Source organism: Pleurodeles waltl, chromosome 7 (genome assembly GCF_031143425.1).
Source record: "Pleurodeles waltl isolate 20211129_DDA chromosome 7, aPleWal1.hap1.20221129, whole genome shotgun sequence".
NCBI classification, from domain to species: domain Eukaryota; kingdom Metazoa; phylum Chordata; class Amphibia; order Caudata; family Salamandridae; genus Pleurodeles; species Pleurodeles waltl.
The window spans coordinates 596,906,610-596,932,863 of NC_090446.1; the positions used below are offsets into that span (position 1 = coordinate 596,906,610).

At 44.7% G+C, this 26,254-nt stretch overlaps 1 protein-coding gene across 4 annotated transcripts in view; it reads right to left on the bottom strand.

The window, feature by feature from the left end:
• The window catches only part of B4GALT7 (beta-1,4-galactosyltransferase 7), a 116,051-nt gene that overhangs the window by 47,470 nt on the left and 42,327 nt on the right, over positions 1-26,254 (bottom strand). For all 4 annotated transcript variants that reach the window (XM_069244474.1, XM_069244475.1, XM_069244476.1 and 1 more), the window contains exons 2-3: positions 18,500-18,850; positions 6,064-6,289 (exon numbers count right to left, since the gene is read on the bottom strand). In XM_069244474.1, coding sequence (XP_069100575.1) covers positions 6,064-6,289; positions 18,500-18,850 — 577 coding nt within the window. The remainder of the gene's footprint in view (positions 1-6,063; positions 6,290-18,499; positions 18,851-26,254) is intronic.

Genomic DNA, 26,254 nt, shown 5'->3' on the forward strand with positions numbered 1-26,254 from the left:
AAGACAAGGATAATAAGTGTTCGACTCTCAGTTTCATTTACACATGGTGAATAGATCACGTATGCTCATTATGTCCTAAAGAGATATTTTTCTCACAAGCCGCAGTAAGATATACATGTAAAAATGTGATTCAGGAAGAACGCACAAAGACAAGGCTGAACTCCCACCCAAAAACATTTCTATTGTTGCTCAATGAAAATCCATCAGTATATATCTTCATATATTAGTGTCAATGGAGTCTAAATTACTAAATGCTGATGGAACACTGCATACCAAAAAAGTACCACATGGGTGAGTATTTGGGTTGGAGTAACAGTGCAGTAACTTAATGCCAAGGCTGAATCAAATGGCGACAGAGGGTAGGCTATAGTTATCCATCTATGCTTCTATTTAGTTATTTTCAATAGGAGATGGTTCAACCCTCGTGGCATGTGTCTGTCAAACTCATAACAATTGGGGGGCAATAAAAAGAAAGATACACTCACCCTACAGTGAGGGCAGCTGATACCAGTGCTTAATTTGTGCTTGTTGTTTCCAGTGCTGAGCACCAGCACTTATTTTTGAGGGCCGGGGCTTATTTTTCTGCCTCAAGCATTTGCTGCGAGCAAAAGACACATATGGGAAAGACGGAGGAAGAGAAAAACAAAAAAGCGTCACAAAGGGAGAAAGCTGCAAGAGTGAGCTGAAGGGGCAGGGAGTAGCTGTAAACTGATTGAAGAGGACCGAGATGGCATTAGGATTACACTGCCTCAATATTCACTGGTCGCATATTTAATTCCAGCAGCTGCGTGTTTAACAGGAGAACTTTGGGCACCGGCATGTTTTTATTTACAAATTAAATTAAGCACTGGCTGATACTGACTGTATTCCCAGATGAGGCACTAAACAAATGTGACTATCAATATTGTTCTAGTGCCACAAAGCTCAATGGCTGTACATACACTGTAAAGACCATTACTTTGTAGTGCAACATTGGATAATGTTCGTACCACAACAGCGGGGTTATGAAAAGACACTGTAAATTTTCGATTGTACAGTTATGTTGTATTAGTGGTCGCACGTGAGACGTGATTTTGTATATATTTGACAGATTCAGCACAACAAAACTGATTGATCATCCATATGTGCACACAGAAAAGCCACTTGTAAAATATGACCATCAGACGTAAAGTGTGCCCACTGTAATGTTTAAAAACCACAGATGAGTACACAAAAAGCCATACTGCTAAATTAAAAATAGATATTAACATTGCATGCAAGGTCCCACACGTCAATGTTGCATATAATATCACCACATCAATAATAATACGTACAAATCAGCACTTTTGTGTGTAATTTTTAACACACACATTTTAGACATAAAAATACCTTTATAAGAGGAGTTTTTGAACATCATAACTATGTGTTGTGTGCCTGCAGTACGAGGAAAACTTTAAAAAACATGATGCATTATAATACATAATGCATGCTCATTTTATTATCACTCACACACAGTATATATGCGCACAGTGAAATGCTCATCCATGGCTGTAGAAAATAAATAGGAGTCCATTTGTACATTAGGTTATATACAAGCATTAAAGTGACATCTGTAGGTTACTGTAATGGGCATAACTTCACATTAAAAGCACATAATAAGCAAACGTGGTCATTTTAGCAGCCTCGTTCTGGCTGAACCTAACGGGTCAGTCTTCCATGACGGGAGAGAGGACATCACCCATGGGAATTAAGAACACTCGCCTGGAGCATCAGCCTCTGCCTGACCTGAGACCAGAAGACCCTGTGAGGAGAAGGAGATTGCCTGGAGGTAGCGAGGTCCAGTGGGGATCCTGCTGAATGGGATCCTCAGAACAGGATGTGAGATTCTGGTAAGCTGGGACCACCACACTGATCAAGCCATCCACCAATGTGCATTGTTTGCAACCCCGAATTCTAAGGTCCATCTCCCTGGTGCAGCACTGTGGTGAAGATAGGGCTATCACCCTGTGCTGTATTGTGATTCGTAGAGGGACACCATCTTAATTGCCTGGAGAGTGATCCCCGGTGGGACGGGAGATAGGGAAAGCAGAGGGCCCTTAACCATGATGTAGGAGGCTGGCCTGGTGTGTGGTGGACAACTATGATTTTGAAACCTTATACCAGGTCCAGGCAACAATTATTAGTAAGTGTTACAGTGTTTAGGAAGCTAGGGCTCTCTAATGGTAGCTGTGGTAAGCAGCCAAGAATTATCTCGGAGGAGTGTTAAGCGCTCGTAATACCACAGTAGTCACACAGTAATGTATCACACATGAAAGGAACCACACAGTGTTGCAAAAATAAAGGTACTTTATTATAGTAACACTGAACTAGAATACTATAGGCAATCCCCCCTCTCTGGAGGTAAGTACATACAAAATATACACAGGTCTTAGTACTAGGAATTAGCATGAAAACATTAGAAATAGCAAGGGCCTGATAGGGGGGGGGGGGCAAACCATATACTAAAATAGTGGAATGCAAGTATGGGTACCCCACCAGAGGATGTGGAGTAGCTAGCCAAGGGCTGTGAGAGTATAGAACCCAAAGAGGTGAGTATCTAGAATACCTCCAGCGACCAGGAGAGAGGAGGTAATTTACCTGGTCGTCCCATAGGCTAACATGGGGACTTACAACTGGAACAATGCAAGAACAGGACCAGTGTGGTGGAACTCAATGGTTGATTCCAGATGAAGAGGATCTGTAAAACAAGCGGACAGAGTCCAGTCCATGCAGGAGTGTATGGTGGGGCAGGCAGCAATGCCCACTCTTCTATGGGTGAAGATCTGGGACGACGGTGATGGTTGAAGGCCGGCTGCAGAGCCCAGGAGCTGCAGGAGTCGTCACTTAGGTAGTCTAGGAATTGTCCCTAGATGGTTGCCGGATTGCAGATGGGTCATTGGCTAGGAGGGCCACCAACAAGCACAAACAAATGCAAGTTGGAGCTGAAGGTCTACATGGCTGGAGAGGACCAGCAAGGTCCTGGGCACTCGACTCTTGGACAGGAGTACGGGCTGACCCTAAGAAGACAGGAGAGTCAGCAAAAGCACTCTGAGCCCCCATGAGCACCCCACTGGCAGAAGGCACAGAAAGTCGCACTGAGGCCCAAGCAGCACAACTGAAGAGGAGTGCCACATCGCTGGATCAGCAGAGAGGAGACTGTCATTGCAGAGGTAGAGTGCTGGGGGCTGGGGCTTCTTGGAGCCTGGAGATCCCTCGGAGCAGGAGTCAACAGGCCTTGGTTGCTGCAACAGTTGCGGTGCACAGAAATTCCACCCTGGAGGAAGAGGCAAGGAGCCACCGTCTCCCAGTTAGACAGAAGGCAAAGAGGACCCACAGGACCCCTTAGAACCACCACCTGTGTTGGCGGAACTTCGTAGGTCCAGAGGCTAGCAGATCTCAGCAGCCAGATGCCGCTGCCTTAGGTGCCTGAGGATGCAGGGGAATGACTCCTTCATTCCATGGGAGATTGCTTCTAGCTTCTTTGGTGCAGCAGAAGTCTTGCCGACCCAGAAGATGCACACCTTGGAAATTTGGCAAAGTACTGACAGGAGCAGCGATAACAATGTTGCAGGGCAAGGTCGTTCCGGTGTTGCAGTCTTGTTCAGTTCCGGGGTCAGGAGCAGAAGAGGTCATTGCAGAGGAGTCCTGGTGGAGTCTTGCATGCCGAATCCAGGCACCCACCCAAAAGGGAGTCCCTAAATAGCCCAAAAAGGGGCCTGGTCACTTTGAAATGTGCCCACCTATCAGAGAGGTCACTGATGTCACCTGCCTAACCCGACCACTCAGATGCTCCCAGGTGCCTCTGTCCATTTTGCTTTCAAGATGGCAGAATCAAGTGGCCACCTGGAGGAGCTCTGGGCACCACTGCTGGAGTGGTCACTCCCTTTTCCTTTGTGTAGTTTCGCTTCAGAGCAAAAACTGGTGTAAACTGGATTACGCAAGGAGGGTGCCAAGTGTGCTCTTCAAAGCAAGCCTGTGACGTGGGAAGGCTACCCCTCCCCAGCCTTGTAACACCTATTTCCAAGTAAGCGGAGGTTGCACCCCTCTCCCACAGAAAATCCTTTGTTCAGCCTTTCCCTGGCTGAGCTGGTCAAACAGCAAGAGGGCAGAATCCTGTCTGAGGGGCTGCAGCAGTGTGGGCTCCTCGCAGACCCTGGCAGACTGGTAGGAGCAATACTGGGGGGTCCTCTAAGGAGCCCCCAGAGTGCTTGGAATCATGCCACCAATACTGGCATCAGTGTTAGGGTATGATTCAGACATGTTTGATACCAAACATGCCTAGGTTCGGAGTTACAATTATGTAGCTGGACCATGGGTAGTGTCCTACGGCCAGTACACATCTAAATGGCTTACCTGCACTTACAAAGTCCTGGGAATTGGAACTGGAGCTCGTGGGTACACCTCTGCACAATCCCTGGGGTCCTGGTTAGCAGGATCCTTGTGAAAGCACTCTAAGCACACTGACAACAGGCAAAAAGTGGGGGTAACCATGCCAAAAAGAGTGACTTTCCTACACATGAACAGTGTGGAAATATAAACTCACAACTTCTACTTTGTCACTGGCACTCAAGTAGCAGCCCAAGTATGCCATCAGAGGCAGACAGTACTTACAGCAACAAAGAAGGAGATCCAGACCCTGTGCTGGCCTGAAGAAACAACTACTCATTGCCAGCTCCAGCCCAAGTCGACTGCAACCTAGGACTGCTGAACGCTCCAAGGCCTTTCGTCTCATCTCCAGTGGGAGCAGGTAAGACTGGACCTTGAGTTGCAAGCCTTTGTTGGTGGAATCTGCTCTGATTGAAGTGCCAAAGGCACTGGGACACTTGACTTCTAATAGCCATTGTGGGACTTTGAAGACTCGTATTCTCTAACGAACCCTAACCTGGATGTTCCCTCAAGTAAATGGGGTATAACCCTAGTCAAAAGAGCAGGGCGCTGGTGGCTGCATGTCCAGGTGCTAAAACACAGACCCTATGAAGGGTGCGTTATTATTTAGTGTGTATCATATTTCGCGTTGTGTATCTATAAATAATACTTTATATAAAAACTGAGTATTTGGTTGGACATTGATTTATTGACGTTGCTGACCATACATTGAGTTGTGAGCCTGTGTTCACCTTACACCTATCTCCTCCCTGCTTAACCCATGCTAATACAGAGTCATGTGTGGAAAGGTTACTTGGTCCAGTTACTTAGAGCCCATAGCAGGTGGGCTGTTGACCTCTGGAGTAAAAGACCTCAACCACTGCGGCTGACCCCAGTAGCTCCTGCTTGCCCCTTGGCCCTCTGAAAGGGATCTGACAGACAGATATACTTTGATAAGACTAATTTCCCATCTCTAGGAATTAAATTGCTGTTTTAAGTAAGCAAGCCATTGTTCTATCTTACTGATGTTTAGTTCACACATGGGACATCTGAATGTGCGATTCTTTGGTCTCATAGCACAAGATCCCGCTCGAATTTAGGACGGTCTGGTTATATGTTGTCTTAAGTAAGTGCAGTACACAGTCCCATAAGTATGGATTGGCCAGCATTAACATTAATATTACACAAATAAAAAAAATAAGACACATAGATGTGGAATAAGACGGAGAAAGCAGTATGGTAAAAACACAGTAGAACTAGTGGAGAAGTAAAAGAGGCATAATGGAGATGGGGAAAGAATATACAAAAACCAAGTCCTCCAAACCTGAGAGGAAGAGTGGAAAGAAAAGTGGCTGGTTGGAAGAAAGGAAAAGGGGCAGAGAAGAGCAGTGAGCTAAAAAAAAAAAAAGAACAGTGAGAACAATACATTCGCAAGGGAGGTGTAGTGAATGCTTAAATAAGAGCAGTGACTGATGAAAGAAGACTGAAGACGAACAAAACAGTGACAGCGAAGAAAGGAGAAAAAGATTATGTGACACAAAGTTAGTACAGAGATAGATGAACAGTAGATAAGCTACCAGTTGAAACACACGCATTTCTAACATATACTTAACAACCTGGATAGCTAAAGATCCAAATACTGTGAGGGTGACTCAGGTCAACCATGTCTGTGTCCCTTACCATCTCGTAGTGCACTTTGGTCAGCAGGAGGATGCCTCCCACGTACGTCTTGTAGTGATAGAGAGGGTGGAGGTCTGGGGACGCCACGTGGAAGGGACCGTTGTCCGGATAACTGTAGTCCAGCTCCAGGTTCAGCGGCAGCAGGTCCACATCATGCATTGCAAGGTAATCGGTGTCATTCCCGCTCTCCAAGAAGCCCACGTTTATTAAGGACGCCCTGTTAAACCTGGAAAGGGTATACTGTGAGCAGCAAAGTAACACCGAGAGGTGCAATCAAATAAAAAGTATGTTGTGAACAATGATACAAACCAAAGCGAAGCGTAAATGGATACACTGCGCAACAGCAGTGATGGCCTATGCAGTGTGCATAAGTGTACAGGGAGTGCAGAATTATTAGGCAAATGAGTATTTTGACCACATCATCTTCTTTATGCATGTTGTCTTACTCCAAGCTGTATAGGCTCGAAAGCCTACTACCAATTAAGCATATTAGGTGATGTGCATCTCTGTAATGAGAAGGGGTGTGGTTTAATGACATCAACACCCTATATCAGGTGTGCATAATTATTAGGCAACTTCCTTTCCTTTGGCAAAATGGGTCAAAAGAAGGACTTGACAGGCTCAGAAAAGTCAAAAATAGTGAGATATCTTGCAGAGGGATGCAGCACTCTTAAAATTGCAAAGCTTCTGAAGCGTGATCATCGAACAATCAAGCGTTTCATTCAAAATAGTCAACAGGGTCGCAAGAAGCGTGTGGAAAAACCAAGGCGCAAAATAACTGCCCATGAACTGAGAAAAGTCAAGCGTGCAGCTGCCACGATGCCACTTGCCACCAGTTTGGCCATATTTCAGAGCTGCAACATCACTGGAGTGCCCAAAAGCACAAGGTGTGCAATACTCAGAGACATGGCCAAGGTAAGAAAGGCTGAAAGACGACCACCACTGAACAAGACACACAAGCTGAAACGTCAAGACTGGGCCAAGAAATATCTCAGGACTGATTTTTCTAAGGTTTTATGGACTGATGAAATGAGAGTGAGTCTTGATGGGCCAGATGGATGGGCCCGTGGCTGGATTGGTAAAGGGCAGAGAGCTCCAGTCCGACTCAGACGCCAGCAAGGTGGAGGTGGAGTACTGGTTTGGGCTGGTATCATCAAAGATGAGCTTGTGGGGCCTTTTCGGGTTGAGGATGGAGTCAAGCTCAACTCCCAGTCCTACTGCCAGTTCCTGGAAGACACCTTCTTCAAGCAGTGGTACAGGAAGAAGTCTGCATCCTTCAAGAAAAACATGATTTTCATGCAGGACAATGCTCCATCACACGCGTCCAAGTACTCCACAGCGTGGCTGGCAAGAAAGGGTATAAAAGAAGGAAATCTAATGACATGGCCTCCTTGTTCACCTGATCTGAACCCCATTGAGAACCTGTGGTCCATCATCAAATGTGAGATGTACAAGGAGGGAAAACAGTACACCTCTCTGAACAGTGTCTGGGAGGCTGTGGTTGCTGCTGCACGCAATGTTGATGGTGAACAGATCAAAACACTGACAGAATCCATGGATGGCAGGCTTTTGAGTGTCCTTGCAAAGAAAGGTGGCTATATTGGTCACTGATTTGTTTTTGTTTTGTTTTTGAATGTCAGAAATGTATATTTGTGAATGTTGAGATGTTATATTGGTTTCACTGGTAATAATAAATAATTGAAATGGGTATATATTTGTTTTTTGTTAAGTTGCCTAATAATTATGCACACCTGATATAGGGTGTTAATGTCATTAGACCACACCCCTTCTCATTACAGAGATGCACATCACCTAATATGCTTAATTGGTAGTAGGCTTTCGAGCCTATACAGCTTGGAGTAAGACAACATGCATAAAGAGGATGATGTGGTCAAAATACTCATTTGCCTAATAATTCTGCACTCCCTGTATACTGTGAGGAACAGAAAAACGGTACTCTGTGATAAACAGCAGTGGCCAAAATATACACTATGAGCCAAAAAGTAGACAGCACAACGGAGACACGGTGAGCAAGCGCAACAAGTGTACATGGCGCAGCAGCACTCCCCAGACATTAACATGACTGGGAGAACTTACAAGGCGCACCCTCCTGGTAACCGAGGATTATGGGGTTCTTTTTCACCGAGAGGTTCTGAGTGACATCAAAGACAACAGCAGCGACGCTTGAGTTGTCTGTGATGTCACTCAGAACCATAAAGTACTTCTCTACAATTTTATACTATGTATGGCCCCCAAAATCATCTGCTCCTGCTTTCAACTGCTACACAGTGGCAGAGGAGTAATGGATGAGACATGGCCTCTTTTTAAAAAAAAATATTTATTTTATTGATTCAGTCATACAATCAAAACTATTAATTCCGCCCTCCCACAGAGAAGAAGCTAGACGGTAGTGTTTCCTGTCTCAGGGTGGAACAAACAATATTTAGCAACAGTACAATCATCTTTGTAGCATCAAAATACGTAGTTATCCCACTGCATTATCAGTGATATTACCGATGATCAACCTTCCCCAGTCCCATCAGTTTGTGTCTGCGCTTTCGACCCCCACCTCCAGCTGTAATCGGAACTCTGACATGTCCCAAGCCATCCTGCCTCCCTATCCTGCTTCAGTGGTTACTAATCTAGGTGTCAAACCACATTCGGCATGCATCAACTACCCAAATTTGTATAGCCACTGTTTACGTGTTGGCAGGGGAGCAGTTAACCACTGTACACCTGTACATTTTTTCGCCACCGCTGAACCAAGTTCTAAAACATTTTCTGCATGTTTAGTGTGTTTACTCTGCTTCACCAAGCCCAGTAAGCATAGCTGGATCGTTGGCCTCAGCATGAGATCAGTTAATTCTTCAAGTACCTTCGCCACTTCCTCCCAGTATCCCCTCTCCCCTGGGCATAACCACCACATGTGTATATATGTACCCAGCGAGAGTTTGAATTTGTAATGGCATTCAGGTTTAGTCTGGTCCAACCTATGAAGCCAACTTGGTGTAACAGTGTCGGTCAACCCATTTCTAATGGATCAGTTCCAATTCTGCGTTACGTGTCACCTTTCTGCAGTTACTCAGTATTGACCACCATTCACTTTCACGTATTCCTTCCCCCAGGTCACTTTCCCATTGAAGTGTGAGTGCATCCATCCGTGGGGCAGTTTGTGGCAATGGCAAAGCATGTAGCCGTGAAATCAATCTCTCCGCCTATGTCTGGTAAGGACTGATTTAATGTGTGTGTATCCGGCTCCTGAGGGAACCCTGCCCAGGCCTTACGTATCGCTGCCGCTATACCTGCATAGGTCAGAAAACATCCCTCAGTCAGAGCTTATTTACAGCAGAGAGTTGCATAACCCTTTAGGCGACCATCTTCATATAGATCATCCATTGTCTGCGGGAAAGCACCGTCCTCCATATGGCACAGGAGGGGGGACAGCATCGGACTAATCCCTGTACACCCTGGTATTAATTGTTGTAAATAGATATATTAATCTCCCACTCTCCGTGAGGCTTGTCCCCACACATCCAGCATTATCCTAATTTGTAGTGGCAACCCGATGCGTGTTTTCTTGTGAGTGAGGGGCAACACCAGTAGTTTACGCAGCACAACTAGTCTGGACAAAAGCTCAGTAACCGGGTCAGTGCCCCCCTCCACAAACCACTGCACCACATGCTGCAGTTGGGAAGCCCTGTAATAAGTTCAGAAACTCGGAGCTTGCAGCCCTCCTCCAGTCCAGGTCAAACACAGCACCTCCAAACTGATGTGCGCCCTTTACTCTCCCAATAAAGTAGTCGGAGTAACTCATCAAGGCGCTGAAAGCAGGCCTCTGGGATTCGCATAGGCATGTGCGGCAGTGTATATAGGACTCTGGGTAACATGATCATTTACTCAGCGCTATACATCCCATTAAAGACATTGGGAACGTCAACCACCTACTTATGCTTTTCTCCAAGTATGCAATCAGGTTCCTCACATTCGATTTGTATACCTCCAGCACGCCTGAGCTCAGATATATTCCAAGGTATCTGATCGGGGTCATGAGGAGATTTATGTTAAGGAAGCCGCCACCCATAGCCTGGTCATGTCCCATAGGGTATAACACTGATTTATCCACGTAAGCTTAAACCCTGAATGCATCCCCACTGTTGCAATCATATTAATAACCGCTGGCCAAGTAGTCTCTGGGTTTGGGATGGTCAGCAATACATCATCTGCAAACAAAGATATGATTTCCTTTTTGTCTTCCATTCTCACCCCATCTACTGCATGTTTAGCTCTGATTATATGTGCCAGTGGTTCAATAACCAAAGCAAATATAAGCGGAGGGAGGGTGCATCCCTGTCAGGTACCCTGCTCCACCCGCCAGCAGAAAGACACCATACTTCCCACATTAACTTTTGCCTTGTTGCTTGTACATAGAAGTTGGACCCACTTCAAATAATCCGTCTCTAATTCGTACCGTTGTAACACTTGGTCCATAAATAGCCAGTCCACCGTGTCAAAAGCTTTATGTGCATCTGGACTGGCTAGAGCTTAGGGCTCCTCCTCCTTCCCCATGTGCTCCATTATTAGAAATGCTTTCCTATTGTTGGTAGTAGTGGGATGACATCCCACAAAAACATGACCGGTCCGAAAGTACAATGTCCCCGGCAACTTTATCCAAGCAGTAAGCCAGGATCTGACCCAGAATCTTAGCATCTGTATTAATCAATGATAACGGTCAATTTATACACAGGCAGTGGGGTCCTTATCTTTCTTGGGAAGGACCACTATGCATACCTCCCTGTGTGATTCTGGTAACACCCCTGTTTTGAATGCCTCCTTGTACATGGCCAGAAGCAGTGCACATAGGAGATCCACATATTCCTGGTAGAACTCTAAGGATAAGCCGTTGTTACTGTGTGTTTTCCCAGTATTCATTTGTTTTATGGCACACCTAATATCAGTCTCACCTATTGGGCCATTCAATACCTCTCTTGCTGCGTCCCTACCCTGAGCAGGTGCGCGTCATCTAGAATTTCTGCCATCCCCATGTCCCTATTGTCCTGTTGTGCGTATAATCCAGAGTAGAACTCTGCAAAGCGGCACAGAATATCCTCCTGCTCTGTGAGGTCCACCCATTAGAGTCCTTCATTGTTACTACTGTGTTCCCTGTTTTCTCCCTATTGACTAACCATGCAAGGAGTCTGCCCGGTGGGTCCCCCTGTGCATGCTGGGCTTCCGTACACACCTTAAAGTCATGTTTCCCCAGTATGCCTTGGGCCTCCTCCAGGTTTCCCCTTGTAGCCTGGGTCATTCTTCCCATATTTCTGTTGTATGTGTGGCCTGCCTATGTCACCAATTTGGCGTTCCAGTTGAGTTACTGTGCATGTCAGGGGCTTGCAGACCCCATAGGTGGGGGTCAAGCATGTCCCCCCCTTATTGTTATTTAAAAAGCCTCCCAGAGTATCCCAGCTGATGTCACCAACCCCATAGAGCAAAGTACTCCCCAATTGCGTCTCTAACTATTCCCCTGTACAATTGGTCTCCCAATGCCTGGGGCTGGAACCGCCATTGCGGTAGTGGCGTCATGTATTCATGGCCCCTCAGTTCTCCCACCAGTGGAGCATGACCTGAGAGTTTGCGGTCTAGATAACGGACCTCCCCAAAGTCTGCCTCATGCTCTGGGTGCAAAAACAGGTAATCTATCCTTGAGAATGTATCGTGAGGGTGTGAGTAAAAAGGATACCCCTGTGCACTACCATGTGTCACATTCCACAGCTCTAATAGATTCAGTGTGTCCACTGCTGTCAGTAATGCCTTTGAGGCCCTACCCAGAGGTCTTGCCACTTACTGGGAGCTATCCAATCCAGTATACAATTACAGTCGCCCATGCACACCATATTATATTACGTGTAAGGCATCAGCAAGTTCAAGACGCTTTCAAAAAAGTCCAGTGTATCTACATTAGGAGCATACCACCAATGTCTTTTACTACTCCAATATATCACCCATCTGACGCTTTAAGTTCACTGGCCACTCTCAGGAGGACACTTGCATCCACCCATAATAGGACTCCACGTGCAGAGGAGCTAAAGCTATTATACCAAATTCTGCTACCACACTTTGCACGCAATTTCTCATGTTCCTGTGGTAGTAAATGAGTTTCCTAAAGCATCACTATCGTAGCTCAGTGTTTGTGTATATAGGACATTATCCTTCACCTTTTAACGGGCTGTGGATCCCCTGGACATTCCACAGGCAAATTGTTACTCCTATGTGCATGAAGTGTGTTACCCCGTGTCTGTGTACTATCTGAGACATAGTTTCAATCCGTTTCCAAATGTGTGCGCTCCCGCTCTCTGGGTTAAAAACATTAACTGCCCTCCACCCCCCTCTAGTGTGGCCTAACCCAACCAGGCCAACACAACTGACACTTTTAGTGTCTATCCCCCCTCCCCCAACCCAACATAAAAAAAGCATGTTGTCCCCCAGGCTCCCCGGTGCCCCAGGGGCAGTGCCTCCATGAAACAAACATGCATCAAGGGGCAACAACATGTGAAGATTTCGCCTCCCCCGTCGAACTTACATAGTATGCGCGATCAGCTGTATTGGACCCCCTCCGTCATCTCAATGTGAATGTCGGTGGTCCCTCCCCTCCACCCCTGAAAACATCTAGTTCAGCTCACATCCCACTCCTTCGCAAAAGTAACTAATAGCGTTCGGTGGTCAGCGTCAACCTGCGCAGCATTCATCCCAGCTCGTCGATTAAGGACTCTCTATGAAGTGCATGACTTCCTCATCCTGATCAAAGTAATGCTTTTCCCCTGGAAGAAAACGGAGTCATGCGGGAGGTAGTAAAGCATAGGGCCAACCTTTGTCCCAAAGTCTTTTCTTCACTTCTGTAAATGTTCTGTCTCTCTTTTGGGTCTCCACATCATAGTTCGGGTAGAAAGAAATACGATTCTGTTGTATTCAACATCTCCTTGCTGACGAGCTGCAGCCAAAATACCCAGCTTGTCCTTGTACGGCAACATTCAGACAATCAGCATATTAGGTTGTCCGCCCAGTGTCCTATGTGCTTTGTCCACAGTTATTCCCTATCCAGTACCCAGCTCCGGCAACACTGTGGGTAGCCACCTCCCCAAGAACTGTTCAACAGGCGCTGACTTGGTTCCCTCTGGCACCCCTAAGACTGCACATTATTGCGCCGTGACCGGTTCTCCAAATTTTCTAATGTAGCATTCTGTTGTTGCAGTCGCCTCTCCTGATCTGCCAATTGACTGGTGTGTGCACTCAGGATCTTCTCCGCGCCATCGGCCCTGGTACCGAAGTCTTTCACATGCTCCCTCATGTTCTCCATGTTCTGAAGTAGTAAACAGACAGTAGCAGCCACACCATCAATTTTGTCAGTGATGGCCTTTTTCCCCTCCAAAATCAGTCTCTTAATGTCGAGGGTAGATTGCGCCATCATTTCGTCTCCTGGCAGCTCCTCCTCTGAAGCCACCCTGCGCTATTCTGGCAATGCCCTCCTCTATCGTGTGGCATGGTTTATGAGCCACTCTGGGCCCTCTTTTGTTTTAGGAGCCATTTGTGTGCAGAGGAGACCCACAGGTGGGCTCCCCATTCAAGGTCTGCAGGTGTCCCCAGCCTACCTCCAGACGTCCACCAGCAGTTAGCATAATTCAACCAAGGAGGGTTGCTGCTTTTGTGTTGTGGCAGGCCAGCTTCACCTACTCTGTACCCCTTTTATTTTGCCTGCAACATAGCCTGATCCTCCGATGGGAAGGGGCCCCCTCTTAAACGTTTCCACACCTGGGGCTTGTGCTTCACTTCTGGGAAGGACCAGATGACACCTGTGAGGGACAAGGGGGGTGGCGGGGTCTAAACTTATGTGGTTCACCAGAGCTCCATGTAACTATGTCCTATTGGTCGGCCATCTTGGCTCCTCTCCCAACATGGCCTCTTAAGTATCCCTGTCCAAAAGGTTAAAAAGAAAAATCACCTGCAGACAAGCGCTGCTGCGCAGACAAACTCTCAGAGAGCCCTGTCAGCCTGGCAGGCCCTTATGACATAACAGTTGTTTACCATTTTTGTTTTCAACTGCTGCTACGTCATAGGAGTGAGCTATGGCATTTGGAAACTGAAATAAATGATAGTGGCTCTCTAGAACAGTTATATACAACAAAAGTATGTATCCAGATTTGGAACAACAAACCCCCCCCTTCTCAAAGGGATCTTCATAACACCCCAATATATACACAGCTGTTTATCTTCCCAAACTCGCAGTGAAAGTATGGAGCAAGGTTTTAGGGAGAATATAGTTGAGATACTGGTGAAATAGATACAGAAATGTTGGTAGAATTATTATTTTGATTAATGTGATTATACCAGTCAATGATAATGGCAAAGAAATCCATCTATTTACTTGACAAGTAAGCGTTTCATGCACAGTGCGAGAATTGTCAGCGAGTACAATATGATACTAACTGTGGATGTCCAAATAGTTGCGCCTTTGCACCATCACAATGGTAAGTCCACGCTTGTGTTTGTACCAGATTTAAGTGGAAATATCTGGGCTTTCTCCCAATTCTCATAGTAGAGTAGTTTTAAGAACTTAATTATCTCATTGATTATAGAAGATTTAAGTGTTTGAGGTGCTTAATGAAGAAGAATATGTCATCAGCAAACATTAAAATGAGTAGGTTTGTGGTGCTTAATGAACAAGAATATGTAATCAGCAAACATGCAAATTAGGATCCTGTCTCAAAGGAACTGCAGTGCTCTGTGTGCATGATGTTCCCTTAGCCAGCACGCAAGGAGTTCCATGGTCAACATAAATAACAGGGAGGAGAGAGGACATTCCTGTCCTGTCCCTGTACAGATCTGTTTTGTCATTCCAGAGCATCCAAGACCTTCTTGGCATCAAGAAAGACCGAGACTGCAACAGGTGCAGGGTTTACCAGATGTAGCATTGCTACTGGACTATGTGGGTTACATCAGGTAGATCTCGCAGGTATAAAGCCAGATTAGTTGGGCAAGACCAGCCCAGACATTTAAGGGGTAAGTCCGTTAGAAATCACATTTTACAGAACCCCAGTAGGGTTTAGATAGCATGCTTTCTTTGGTTTCAGAAGAAAAGTGATTACGGCCTCCATAGTTGACTGCAGAAATATATCATCAGCTACTGCCTACTCATATACAATAAGTACAAGGGGTTCCAGCACATCTTTCAGTTCTTTAAAGAATTTGAATGAGAAGCCATCTGCACTTAGGGCCTTCTCATTAGCCAACTCATCTGCAGCCATCTTCACTTCGGTCAAACCTATGGGTTCAGCTAGGAATCGTGTATGGCCATCTTCCAGCTAAACGAATGGGATTTCGTTTAGGTATTTACCTCTCTGTAGGACATTGGATTTAAAAGTGGATGTCTGTCTGAAGTAGTCTGTGAATACCTTATGTATTTGTAAAGTATTCATTACTTCATGTCCTGGTGACCCTTTAACCCATTTACCATGTTCTGTGTTCCATGGAAATCTGGTACCCCCGGTCACAGTTCTCCCAGATCTGGCGCTAATACTATAGAAGAACTTGAATTCCAGTAGTTTCCTTATTTTATCACCTTTCTGCAGATCTACATACTTGGGCTGGAGGTAGCGGTAAACAAAGTTTCCCCGGGTTGTAATGCCCTTTTGAGTCTGGCAAACCTACTAACTTGCATATTTTATTGGTTTTTCCACGAGCTCCTCTATAATCTTTCTATACACCGGGAAAGGCCAGATATTTACTCCTGATAAGGGCAGAAGTGAAACGTCTTCCAGGGTTGGGAGAGAAGTGGTTGGAGTGAAAGTGAGCTTGTAAACACTCAACATATTTTAGAACGAGCAAATCTACACATGCATCTGTGCTCGTGCTAAAATACAGTTCACAAATATTACCTAGGAGTATGATTTCCTTGTCTACTTTTGTAAAATCTTGTGAATTCATGAAATATGTAAATCTGCACTAATGCATAAACATATACCATGGGTGCACAATTTTGACTGTCTAACAATTGGTCCCCTAATTAGGTCTGGCCTTAACCAAGACCTTTTGTTTTTATTAAATTTCTCTATCGATCTATCTATTGAATGCCTTCAATGTGAGTGATAGCAATCTGCTCTTTCACAAGGAGCATATTGGCACAAAAGGTAGTCTTGTTCAGTGCCAGAAACTACTGTGGCAATGTGTGATATTTTAGACCAAAAAATATTTTTGGGTTTTGCCAATGTTTGTTACAATGGTGAAGGCCAACAATAAAGTTTTACAAAAGCCATGTAAAAAAAAAAAAAAAAAAAAGACCTGCATTGACAAAAACCAAAAGACTGACCACTAATGTCAGACATATGGGCTTTGCCAATGCTTGTTTACTTGCATGCTTTCCACAATCTTGTTGAAACTGATTTTCCATTATGAATATTTTTTGGAAATACTAGCCTGCATCAAAACATTTTACTGAATGATGCTTCAAAGAAATAGTACCTAAGGTTTCACATGTTTTTTCCCCCAGTTGCATTTTTTGTGAACATTTCATTTTGAAAGCAAAGACTTACCACTCTTTCATTCAAGCTTCTGCAAACATTTGCATTTAATCAGCATTCTGGGAGCATTACATTTAGCCTCCTATTGTTAAAAAAAAAGTGTTCAAACGTTGCAAAGTTTATTAGAACCACTGGCAGTAGTGCAGTCCGAGCTTACAACATGTATTTAGATCGCTCACCCAAATGAAAAAGGCTTTGGATCAACGAACCATAAATACAGGGTCAAACAGCATAAACATATGGACACTCATATTACCTCAACTGCAGACAGTCCCCTTCCCTGCTCTATAATGTGGTACTGTAAACTGACAGCCAAAGGGTTTATTATGCAGAGGGTTGGGCCTAATTGTCCCAAGGACAAAATAGACATCAAAGCTTGTTGTCCTTGACCCCAAACAATATGTCCTGGGCATCGGGCTGTATGAATTCCATACCCCAGAGACATGCATCCCACTTATTACACCACCAGCTTTAATACGCCTAAGGATTTAAACCTCTTTAATGTTAAACAGTACAATGCCAGAATAGGTGCTCTTTTAACCACCTAGCTGCTCACCACTAGAATACTTTACATCTTGAAGTCTGCCTAACTGCAGATCATTTCACCTTTTGGAAGAGGCTGAAGACTTGGCCGTCAGTGTATGGGGCTACTGTAATATTGATTCAGTGCTGGGTATCCTTTAGGGGATGGTGGAGTGCTTTATAAATACTATAATAATAATAATAATAATAATAATAATAATAATAATAACTCCATCAACAATTAAAAGGAAAATCAGCATCCAAGCAGACAAGGACCAGGTCTGAAATCAAACACAAAGGCAACCAGCAGCTCAGCACAGAACAAAGGCCTAATTTACCATACTGTCAGCACTGGTACTGAATAATACATAACCAACACATCAGGAAAGGATTTAATCACATGAGCAGCACTGAGCTCTGAAACCAGAAGGCCTTGCAATTCACTAAGGACCCCATTTCGATTCAGTTAGTTAAGTCTTACTAGTTGGCTGCAGCTTGTCCCTGGTCAAATCTGATGATCATAAAGTTTTCAGTGCCAATCATTGGCCCCTTTGTGTTCCTAGGGGTTTTCAGATCAGAAACACGTTAGGCTACCAGAATCATGCACATAATGGTCGGCTGTGACAGGGTGCATGCTTATGTTTAATTGACTGTTTCATAAAGACTGGCTCACCACAGGTAGAACGTGAAGCATATTTCCACTGGCATTGTGGGCAAAATAAATGATGGGTTTGTATGTTACCCCTAGTGTTTGTCAGTGGTTAGACTATTTGCAAGCATTCCTCTCATCATCTTTTGTGTGTTTGACTTAGCACTCTAATTGGCCAAGGATATGTCCAGACTTGTGTGCTGTGCTGACTGTGCCATCAGAACCAAGCTGCATCTGACTGAAGAGGACCAAATATGCTGACACTGGTCTTTGGCTGCTTGTATTCTGGTTCAGAGAGAACCTAGCTTGGTAGTTAGGGCTGGACGGATACTGTTGGAGCAGGGCCAAGGCTGATTTGTCTATGGCTGACCCTAATCTGCGGTGGCATGGTAGGTAAAAAATAAATATACGAATTAAGAAAAAAAACAACAACAAAAAAACCACTATGGGTTGGAATGTTTACCAGATTGACTGCCAGTCGTTAGACCATTTGAAAGCATTCCTTCCATCACCTTTTGTGTGTTTGACGCTTTGATTTAAAGTAAGACAGCAGTCCACTGTGAACCGTAACGTTGTATGTGGTTGGAAGAGGGTGCTGGTGTCAACTGTTGTGTGTGAGTCCCGGAGATGTGCTGCACACTAGATGCAGCAGCCTATAGTAGCACTTTACTATGCCCATGCCATGCAAACATCGTACCTGAAATGATCCACCTGGTTGACCAAAAAGATGCGATGTCGAATCCTCTTCTTGGTTAAGTATTCATGCATGTGGGGCACAAAGCTCAGAAGCTCCTCAAAACGTTCCCTGAATGGCACCACCAGTGCCAGTTTATGGGGGCCCCAGGAGGGATCATCCTCAGAGATGGCAATGTGTTCATGGGAGCAGGGTTTTGGGTCCAAAGCCTGACTTTCTTGAGCGCGCCGGCTAACATCAGTGGAGCAGCTAAACTGAAGCCACAGCATGGATATGAAGGCCAGGAACAGGCAGAGAAAGAACAGTCGTAGAATGGTGAATTTTCGAGACAGCATTCCCATGAGTCGGTGCGACCTGCATTAAAAACAAAATGGACAATGATGTGATGATAGAGGTCCGCTGTAGACTAAATGAAGTCTACAAGGTGTATACTACACAGATGCAGTCAGTCTACACAAAGTAATGAATACACACATATGGATATGTAACATACATAAATGTCTTTAACTGTGTGCACCTCCAGGCCATCATCAACTCTTTATTTTCTTCTGCTACCTTCCCCGAAAGCTGGAAACACGCCGAAGTCAACGCCCTACTAAAGAAACCTACGGCTGACCCAAGCGACCTGAAAAACTTCCGCCCCATCTCGCTCCTCCCCTTCCCTGCCAAGGTAATAGAGAAGACCATCAATAAACAGCTTACCAACTTCCTGGAAGACAACAACCTTCTCGACCCTTCACAAACCGGATTCCGAACCAACCACAGCACTGAAACCGCCCTCATCTCAGTCACAGACGACATCAGAACCCTGATGGACAACGGTGAAACAGTCGCCCTCATCCTCCTCGACCTCTCGGCTGCCTTCGACACCGTCTGTCACCGCACCCTAATAACCCGCCTCCGCTCCACCGGGATCCAAGGCCAGGCCCTGGACTGGATCGCCTCCTTCCTCTCAATCCGCTCTCAAAGAGTTTACCTCCCACCTTTTCGCTCATACCCCACCGAGATCATCTGCGGCGTACCTCAAGGCTCCTCGCTCAGCCCGACACTCTTCAATGTCTACATGAGTCCCCTCGCCGACATCGTACGCAAGCACAACATCATCATCACCTCCTATGCCGACAACACCCAACTTATACTCTCCCTCACCAAGGACCCCGCCAGCGCTAAGACCAACCTACAAGATGGCCCGCCTCATCCTCGACGTACCCCGCAACAGCCACATCTCCGCACACCTGAGACACCTGCATTGGCTCCCAGTCAGCAAAAGGATCACCTTCCGACTTCTCACCCACGCACACAAAGCCCTCCACAACCAGGGACCGGAATACCTCAACCGTCGCCTCAGCTTCTACGCCCCCAACCGTCTCCTCCGTTCCTCTGGTCTCGCGCTCGCTGCCGTCCCTCGCATCCGCCGCTCCACGGCAGGTGGGAGGTCCTTCTCCTACCTGGCAGCCAAGACCTGGAACACCCTCCCCACCAGCCTCAGGACCACCCAGGACCATTCCGGAGACTCCTCAAGACCTGGGTTTTCGAGCAGCAGTAACCCCCCTAGCACCTTGAGACCCGCACGGGTGAGTAGCGCGCTTTATAAATGTTAATGATTTGATTTGACACACACATATAATAGAGGTGCATTGTGAAATCGGAATGAACAGCATGAAATCTGAAAGGCTGAAGCAAAGCCACAGCAGAACAGCTGCAAGGTAGCTCAGCAAATCTTCACAGTTTCTCTGTGAACAATAAACCATCCATATGGAACAGTCCATATCACAGATTAGCAGACAGAGTAGAAGGGCAAACTATATAAAGAAATGGATAACAATATTATATACAAAAAAAATGATAGCGACACAAGAAGAAAACCAAAGAGAGGGAAACAAGAGAGAAAAAAAACAGAACATTATTCTGAAACAACAATCCTTCTGAAATGCTAAGTTCTCCCATCATCCATCTTGGCGGCTCCCTTGAACAGCCTAACAACTCTCTAAGTTTTACCAAAGCAAGCTCAAACATGAGATCTCCTGGGTATCTTCACTTTCACAGTGTCCCCAAACTTAATAGAAAGAGGATTAACTACTTTGCTTAAGTCAAAACCCTCCATCCTTTCAAACTTAGGTTGGACTTCTTTGAATTTACGTGTTTTCCCCTCATTTCTTCCATTCCAGGGACTTCACTGCCATAAGCTTTTACCCAAGGAGGACACACTCTAGTACAGGTTTGATTTTTTTTTTAACACCATGGGACATTCACCTGTCATAGAATGAGGACTAAACATGTAGTCTTCCACTTTACATTTCACTATCTGAATCCAACTCTGACCACAATACTTAGCCATTGGTATGGTCTCTTTCAATATCATGTTGAACCTCTCATCCATGCCATTGGTTTCTGGATGATAAAGAGCACACTTTGTTTAATTTCCTTCTCCACCAAGAACATTTCCCTTTCCTTAGAAATGAATTGCACCGCATCACCTGTGAGAATAGATTTCAAAATCCCTTCTCTAAAAGAAATCTCAGTCAAAAACGTAATCACAGATGATGTGCTGATGATATAGGTAACTCCCACCTTTGGCCATATAGAGAGCATATCCATAACAACCAGCAAATACTTGGTGGTATTGCTTGTTTTAATGGGTCCAACTATATCCAAAGCAACGTCATGTCAAACGTCTTTGGGAATCTCCTGACAAACCATAGATGTCCTCACTTTTATCTTCTTATCGCTCACACTACATTTACACATCCTCTTGAGAGCAAGGTCCATACCAGGCTACCAAAAAGGTACATCTTAGCTTTTCCTTAGTTTTACAAAGTTTTCCTTCGTGGGCAAGACGTAATAAATGATCAATAACATCAAGAGGTAGAAACAGTTTAACTTCTTTCAGTAATATATTGTCAACTACAAACTATTCATCTAATAGTCTCTCAAATCCAGACACTCTTTCATCACCATTCAACTTCTTCTCTCCACTAACAATAGCTTGGCAAACTGAATTCAAAGCTTCCTCTCCCTGCATCTCCAGCAATCAGTCACTTTCTGAAACAACAGTGTAACACTGCAGACCTTAAGTTCATCTTCCTCTCACCAAGTGCATTCCTCTACATCCTTGTCTAGAGAGTTCCCACATAACCTGCTCCTGTTTTCAACGCCTGGCGGATATGAAACCACAAATTGGAAATCCTGCAGCGCTACAAGCCACTTGCAGATGCGAGATGAAATACAGTCCAATCCCTTACTAAAAACCTCCTGAAGATGTTTGTGATCAGTTTGCACACAACACTGAACATCTCATACAAACTGCTTAAACTTCTTCATGGCCCACTAAGGCTTCTTTCTCAATGGTGGAGTAGCGAAATTCAGCTCCCTTCAGCACCACTGAGGCAAAAGCTATAGCGACTTCCATTCCATCCTCATCGCCAAATGTGAAATCGGAATAAACAGCACAAAATACAAGAGGCAGAAACAAGGAGGATCCTTTATTTAAAATAGGAAATTCAAGTCACAGCAGAACAGCTCAAAGCTAGCTTAGCAACCCTTCACCATTTCTCCTTCAATAATAAACATTACATATGGAACAGCTCATATCACAGATTAGCAGGTAGAGTAGAGGAAAACTCACACGCAAAAGGCATAGATGATCACTATCTGTATACGCTAAAACACACACAGACACCAAAGACCGTATTTGCACATCAAACGTATGCAGCAGTGACACAAAGGTAATGGTCTGCATAGAAAGACACTCAAGTCATCCAAGGGTACTAACTTCACTTGCACATGATACAGACACACAAGTCATAACCAGTATTACACTACACACACACACCAGTCAATACAAGGTTACTGTCTACACACACAGAAAAAAAACAATGAAAAAGATCCCCGTTATATTTTTCTTATACTGAGTATAATAAACAATATGCAGTACATTTAATATATCACAAACAATTAGCCACTAAAAAGAGAAATTAACACATGTTTTACACAAAGTAATACTATTCAAAACGCGGGCAAAGCCAACAGGATCTACCTTTCTAGTATGGCCACAGAGCTATTGGCTTTGGTATATGCACAGCACCCATTTTGGAATGTTTTTTTCTCAAATTTCATGAAAAAGCATTTCAAAATGACTGTAGCGTGCAAGCATGTGTGAGCATGCATAGATACCGTCTTGGAATACTTGTTTATAAACCTAAAGAAAAAGTATGGTTGCCTTGCATAGGCATGTCCTGCATCACACGGTAGTCATCTTTGAAGGCTATTATATAGTGTAATAAAACATTACAAGATGTTTGCCCCAGTGTCTGCATAGTTGCACATGCAACGGGGAAAAAAAAAGGGGGGGGGGGGGGGCGAACAATCTTGGATTTATTTTTTCATAGTATAACAAAAAGTGTTCCAAGATTGCGGATGTGTGTGTGTGTGTATGTGGACATCTTGTACATTTTTTGTTATCCTTTATTACTGATTTACCTTTCCCATATGGCGGATGGCCACTTTAATGATAATTTAGAAAACATATGCGCATGGAGCCCACAAAACAGAAAAACTGGCAGCTCCAAAGCAGTGCGCTGCTTTTCGGCCCTCATAAAAAACATTTTTAAAGTAAGGACGGGAAGGGGAGGGTCAAGAAAGCAATGCAACAGTGAAGAAGCAAGCAGCCCATAAGTAGTGGGTAGTTGCCAGACCCTGCAAAGGGAATAAAAATCATTTCAAAAAAAGTAAAAGATATAATAACGAGGAGGGTAGGATGGGTGGGGTGCTCAGCAAAAGACAAGTGGGAGTAGGTGGTGGTAAGAAGCAGGAAGAAAGCAGACAGGGTAAAGAGCGAGGAAAGTCGTATGGAGTGCGTGGAGTGGGAAAACAAATAAAAAGAAAGTTCCTCAATATCTGCAGTGGAAAGTTACAACTCATGCATTTAAGGCACCAGTAAAGAAGCTATGTTGCAGTGGTGGGACAAAAGCAAAAAGGAGGAAGGAATACCACTGAATCAGTATTGAACTCGAGTAACCAAGAAACCCAAACAACCAAACACTGACGGACTGAAAACCCTCACCTATGTGCTGTAGTGGTTATAATAGGTCTTACGGTGTCGGTAGTTGAGACCTAATAAAAAAGAAATAGTTAATCTCCAGCACAATTTATATTTACTTAGGTTTCGCTCACTTCTGCTAAGGGCGGTCTATTTTCAACACAGGTGCAAGTAAGATATTTTGCGAATTGTTGGGAACCACTCCCAATTCAGAAATGTAGATTAAACAAGCTTTGTTAAAGCCAATATGCCAAAACCTACAGGAGAGCTACAGGCTTCGTCAATTTCTTTTAGTCATGCTGTACAGCAGGGCAGCTGAAAGTTACAAAAAACATAAGCGCCATACTTGGGACATGCTCTAGGGCAGGGACAAACACAAAGATGAAGTGAAGTGAACGGGCACTTGCTGAACAAAGAAAAGTAAGGAAACAAGAGTGAAGATGAAGCTAACCAATTGCAGGCAACGGGTGGGCTTTAAGCCCCAAAGTAAACAAAACGCCTTGCAAGAGACAGCACATGCACTCTCACATTAAACCTAAAGTGGGTAACTTTTTTTTATTTTTTTATAACATACTTTTTAAAAGGTGGTGAGGGTGACTTGAGGGTTCAGGGATGGGTAGAGGTAAAGAGAAGGGAGAGTGACTTGAGAGTTCAGGGGTGGGTGGAGGTAAAGAGAAGGGAGAGTGACTTGAGAGTTCAGGGGCGGGTGGAGGTAAAGGGAATGGAGGGTGACTTGACAATTAAGGGGCGAGTAAAGGGAAGTGAGTGCGAGTTAAGCATTCAGGGGTTGGTAGAGATAAAGGGAGACGAGGGGGCTTGATGGTGCAAAGGTGGGCATAGGTGAGTTGAGTGGTGACTTGAGGGTTCAGGGGTGGGTTGAGGTAACGGAAGGGAGTGTGACTTGAGGGCTCAAGGGTGGGTAGCGGGAAGGGTGACTTGAGGATTTGGGGTGGGCAGAGGTAAAGGAGGTGAGGGTGACTTGATGGTTCAGGTGGGTAAAGTAAACAGAGGTGAGGGTGACTTCAGGATTCGGTGTGAGTAGAGGTAAGGGGAGGGGATGGTGACTTCATGGTTCAGGGGTGGGGAGAAGCAAGCAAAGATGAAGATAACTTGAGGGCTTGGGTGGACAGAGGTAAAGGTAGGGTGACTTCAGGGCTCAGAGCTGGGTAAAGGGAGATGAGGGTGACTTGAGGGTTCAGGGATGGGAAGAGGTAATGAGAGGGAAGGGAGATTTCTGGGTACAGGGGTGCCTGGAGGTGAGGGGGTGACTAGAGGTCTCGGCTGGGTAGTGGTAAAGGGAGGTCGAGGCAAATTGAGGGTCCTGGGGTGGGCAGAAGTAAAGGGAGGTAAGGGTGACTTGAGGGCTCAGGTGTGGGTAGAGGTAAATGGAGTTGAGGGTGACCTGATGGTTCAGGGGTGGGTAGCAGTAACTGGAGATGAAGATGACTTGAGAGTTCAGAGGTGGGTAGAGGTAAAGGGAGGTGATGGCGACTTGAGGGCTCAGGTGGGAAGAGGTAAATGGAGGTGAAGGAGACTTCAGGGTTATGGGATGGGTAGAGATAAGTGGAGGTGTGGATGACTTGAGGGTTCAGGGGTGAGGGTTGACTGAATAGCACGGCCTGTCATTACGTGGTATAGTATGGCATGGTCTTCAATGTTACTGTATGATATGGACAGTCATTGTATTGTATGGTTTGGCCTGTTATTGTACAGAATGGTAAGTTATGTTATGGTTTGTTATTTAATATGGTATGTCGTGGCCTGTTATTGTATAGTATGTCATGGCCTGTTATTATATAGTATATTATAGTATGAGTATGGTATGGCGTGTTATTGAGTTCTACAACCTACCACCTGCTAACAGCATGCAAACTCAAGCATTTAGGCAAGCAAAAATATCACAAGTTGGTGCATTTTAAAAATATGTAATTTAAATTGGCTTCCCCAATTTTGGGTAGGAAAGGGGCAATACACGGAATGCGACCAAAACGAGTATGGGTCATACACAAACACACCATTAGTGAAATCTGCAATATATTTGCTACAACATGTAACTTTATAAAAATTTAATAATTTGTTTTGTTATGCTGCTCTAAAAGACTGCCAAGAGAAAAGTGGTTTTCTGAAGAGTGAAGTTCTGAAAAATTTGGAAGTAAGCAAACAAGAGAGGAGAGAAGCGAGCTCAAGACTAAAGAGCAAACAAAAGAAGGGGCATAATAGTTACTGAAAAAGTAGATAGAACTGCATAAGATCATGTAAAAAGAACATACAATCCAAATTCACAAAAAAAGAACCACAATCCAAGCAGCCCGGAAGAACACTTGTTAGGAAATCAATTAGTACTTAGTCCAGGCTACAAGGAAGAAAAAACAAAACGGAGACTAATTGAAGCCAAACTGCTCAGACACGCATTCACCAATGAAAAGGAAAAAATAAGAGAAGCAGTGAATCCAATCCGTGGTAAGTAATGGGCGAGCTAATTGCCTTTTTTTTTTTTTAAATACAAAAAAAACAATAGATCGTCGCTAGGGACATCGCTGTCTCGGACAAGACAAAAAATGGCGGCAGGTCACAAGCGCCTTTGGGCGAGTATGTTTCACTATATAGAGAGGCTGTGGCTATGAATAAAAGGTTCATCCTCATAGAAGCTCCTCCTGTTCGCTAAAACGTGTACACACACATTTGGTGGCTTACGTATAAAACATTAGAACTGATGACAA